We start from the raw sequence: 3,934 nt of genomic DNA, 5'->3' as shown, positions 1-3,934 counted from the left end.
ACCACAAGTTATCATATACTCCCTCTGTACAGAAATATAGGTCGCGGAAGCATTTCTAGTACGACTTTCAACACGTTACGCATTTTTTCAACTTTCCAAAATTGCTCTCGCTTCGCCGCTCCTTCCACTCCCGTTCCCCACTCGCTTCCCTCTCTTTCCCAACTACCACCTCGCTCTCGCGTAGAGACATGGCGCCTGGCACCACCCTCTCCCCGTCACCGTTGTGTCGATGTGGCTCTCCGCCGGCAGCATGCGGCAGCGCCCTCTTGCTCCCTGTGGTCGCCTTGTGATAAGCGCAATTCATATACATCTTTTGGCACTCAAAAAATATGTGGTTTATTGTGATCTGACCATCAATTCTTACTCTGAATTGTTGCATATTTACATGATAATCATATAAAGAATCATTTACTAGTCATTTGTTTCTTTTGCAGAAAAGTGCTCAAAGGCGTTATAAACTTCAAGATTCGGACTAAGTAGCTAAGAGAACTAGTCAAGTGTCAAGAATAGAAGGAAGAATGGACTTGTGTGTGACGAAAAGAAGTAACCAGAGGGGCAAGTTAAAGAAGAGAGGGACCTTCTTGTGAAGAAAGAAGAAAAGAAAAAGGGCCAAAGAGCAAAAGTGGCAGATCAGATTGGGGATCAAAATCCCTAACGGCAGCCTAATTTTCCTCAGGCCTGGCACTAACCCCTTCTCCCTCTCATTTGTCAAAAAAAAACCTTCTCCCTCTCACTTCCTTCACCTCCGGCCACCGCCACGGGCAGGCCGGCGTGGCGGCGCGCTACCAGCACCTCCACCACCATCCAGCGCCACCACTTCCTCCATCACTTGGTCCGGCATGGAAACACCTTGTAGCGATGGTGACAAGGACCGCTTTGCGTCTTTTACGATGGTGACCATTGGTGATGGTAAAAAAGCTAAATTCTGGGAATCTTCATGGCTTCATGGTCTCCGACCCAGAGATGTCGCGCCCAAGATCTTTGAGATATCTAAAAAGGAGTGCCTGGCCAGCAAGGCCCTGGACAACAACTTCTGGATCAGGCAGATCGATACTAGTAAGGGCCTCACCTTGACCTATATCCAGGAGTTCGCTGCCCTTTGGGAGATGCTCCATGATGTTACTCTCAACTTAGACACGAAGGACACAATATCTTGGAAATTCACTTCCAATGGTGAATATTCGGCGGCCACAGCTTACAAGGCACAGTTCACGGGGCAAGTTCTCAGTTCAACCTCTACCACAATCTGGAAGGCTTGGGCTCCGCCTAAGTGCAAATTATTTGCTTGGTTGATCGTTCAAAACCGAGTGTGGACGGCCGATCGTTTGCAGCGACGAGTATGGCCAAATTGCGTCCTTTGCCCCCTATGTAAGCAGGTTCGGGAGCCCGCTGCTCATCTCCTATTCCAGTGTAGATTCACCGTCCGCATTTGGAATGAGGTCGTCGCTTGGCTAGGCATGCACGATCAATCACCGATGACTTGGCGACATTAGGTGTCTGTTCATGATTGGTGGCTAAACTCAGGCGGCTACATCAAGAAGGCGATAGTCTCCATGATGATGCTTGTCTCGTGGAAATTTGGAAGGAGCGAAACGCTAGAGTTTTCCGCAACACGGTTACCCCGACTTCCGTTGTTGTTGCCAAGATCAAAGAGGAAGCCCATCTTTGGGCGCTGGCTGGAGTCAGGCATCTGAGTACTCTAATGTTTCGAGAGTAGTCTTTTTCTTTTTGCCGCTCTACGGCTTATGTCTAGACCTCTCCTTAATTAATGAAAATGGCAAGCCTTTTGCCTCGTTTCAAAAAAAAAAAAAAAAACTTCCTCCATCACCATCCAGCGCCACACACCACCATCACCACTTCGCGCGCCCTACCAGCTTGACATGATAAAAAGGATTTGAACGTTTTTGAGTCGCTTTTCTTTCACTTAAATACAAAAATTGCTCTAGCTCCGACACGATACAGCATTTATCTCCAGCACAAGATCAGATAATCAGAGGTAAGCAGCGAGGTAGCAGTAGAGGCTGAACAAAAATTTCATTGTGGCAACATTGCTAAGAGATCTTCTTTGTGCTGCATATAGTAATATACCAAAATTCCGAGTATAATAGCTAGTACCATGGACCAGAGGCTTATACCTGTCAGAAAACATGCAGCCATTTTCAGAATACTCACAAAATTGGCAAGTACACAATAAGTCGAGAACTCAAGATCTGCAACCAACATACCATCGCTCTTGGGTGATTCAGTCGATGTCACCCTTGTAGTTGAGTCAAAGGAAGTCGACAGCAAGGCCCTGTTATATGATAGAACAACAACAATGAGAGATTGCATTTGTGGAATTCATCAACTAAAGCAGAACGAGAGCACAGGTACTGACCTTGAATCTTGAGAAAACGCTAATGTAGTAACAATGCCAAGATGCGCCTTTTTAACTGTTAGAACCACTCGCATGTCTCTTGGACCTAGAACACTGATGCTTCCCTCAATAGTTCCACTGGATATGCAAAGGCAAGTAAATTAGACATGAAAAAAAAAACAGTAATGTTAATGTTAAATTCATAGTTCCTTGCTCACATTGCTAGAAGTGTACCATCAGGCGAGACTGAAAAAGCTGAAATCGCATCACGGGTTACTTTCTTTGATCCAATTCTTGTCCATGAGGTTGTATTCCAAGATATTATTTTGCCGTAATCACCTAAGAAGCAGGGTATTGTAACTGTCAGGTCTGAGGTTTACCAGGCAATTCCGTTCATTTTTAGAGAGAACTTCAAAATATTTCATTCATAACAGGGTGAATTCAAATCATGATGTCACCTTGCATTGCTGTAACAAAGAGAATCTGACTATTGTCAGACTTAGTAGAAAATCGGCAGAAGCCAAATATTTCTCCCTGGAAATGTATGAGTCAGAAGTGCACTTTAAACAAAGAAAATAAACTAATGCAAATTGGCAAACAAAAAAATCACTCACTTGTTCTCTTGGCAGATTAGCCACAGCTTCAGATGACTTTAAATCCCAAACTCTAGATGGGCCACTGCTCCTGTTCACAACTAGAAACATCTCATCGGAACTAAAGCATGTCCCAAAACAGAGGCAACCCATCAGTATCAAATAATAAATATCCATTTGGAAAGAGAAAGTTAAAGTGACACTATTTCACCTGAAACTAAGATCCTTAACAGATGTTTTAGCATCAGGTTCTTCAATAACGGTTTCCATGCCAGGCCATTTGAAGACCCTCAAATGTCCATCCTATACAGCACACAGAGATCTATTTAACATGCTTAAAATAATATATGGACAATTTTAACAGGCCATTTGAATGACAATTTTAACAGGCCATTTGAATGACAATTTTAACAGGACAATTCTAACAGGTTCTTCGATAACGGTTTCCATGCCAGGCCATTTGAATGACAGAAAACCCTAGAATAGCTTCAGATAAAATGAGAAGGCAAAAAAACATTGAATGGTTGCTTTGCTTGTAAGAATTTCCAGAAGATAATGAAGCAATAGACAATTTATTTTAAGCTAAATAATGTACAGCACTAGAATGTACAAATAAGAGCATCATGAGAATACTTAACTTTAAGTTGGTTTATCTGTATGCTTAACTGCAACCATTTGTTCACTTATTACAAAGACGCTAACTTTATGTTGTTGCCAAACATTTCCGTATTACACATAAACAATCTATGTCAGTTCAGTTGCCTAATCCTATGGCTCACACTAATTATGGTTGTGAATGTTGTAAAATGCTTTTTAGGTTCCTAGTGTGCGATGGTCAATATGCAAATTGTTGTTCACAATGACCATATGGTACATTGCTTTCTGCGCAAAGTCACCAGATATAAAAGAAATTGTTTCTATTAACACCTACAGCTATCAGATCTGCCAAAGCTACCACATGTCATGCTTTGAAGAGTCAAGCGTG

General features: G+C 42.7%; 1 protein-coding gene across 1 annotated transcript in view; it reads right to left on the bottom strand.

Moving 5' to 3' along the window:
* Positions 1-1,881: 1,881 nt before the first annotated feature.
* Positions 1,882-3,934, bottom strand: part of LOC119295926 (SEC12-like protein 2) — a 9,260-nt gene continuing 7,207 nt past the window's right edge. Inside the window, exons 4-10 of the mRNA XM_037574351.1 lie at positions 3,161-3,252; positions 2,971-3,070; positions 2,815-2,890; positions 2,575-2,695; positions 2,378-2,494; positions 2,226-2,293; positions 1,882-2,135 (exon numbers count right to left, since the gene is read on the bottom strand). Coding sequence (XP_037430248.1) covers positions 2,035-2,135; positions 2,226-2,293; positions 2,378-2,494; positions 2,575-2,695; positions 2,815-2,890; positions 2,971-3,070; positions 3,161-3,252 — 675 coding nt within the window. The 3' untranslated portion in view covers positions 1,882-2,034. The remainder of the gene's footprint in view (positions 2,136-2,225; positions 2,294-2,377; positions 2,495-2,574; positions 2,696-2,814; positions 2,891-2,970; positions 3,071-3,160; positions 3,253-3,934) is intronic.

The sequence above is a fragment of the Triticum dicoccoides genome, chromosome 4B (genome assembly GCF_002162155.2).
Source record: "Triticum dicoccoides isolate Atlit2015 ecotype Zavitan chromosome 4B, WEW_v2.0, whole genome shotgun sequence".
Taxonomy (NCBI): Eukaryota; Viridiplantae; Streptophyta; class Magnoliopsida; order Poales; family Poaceae; genus Triticum; species Triticum dicoccoides.
Note: the sequence above shows the minus strand (reverse complement) of the source record. Positions and strands in the feature narration are given on the sequence as shown.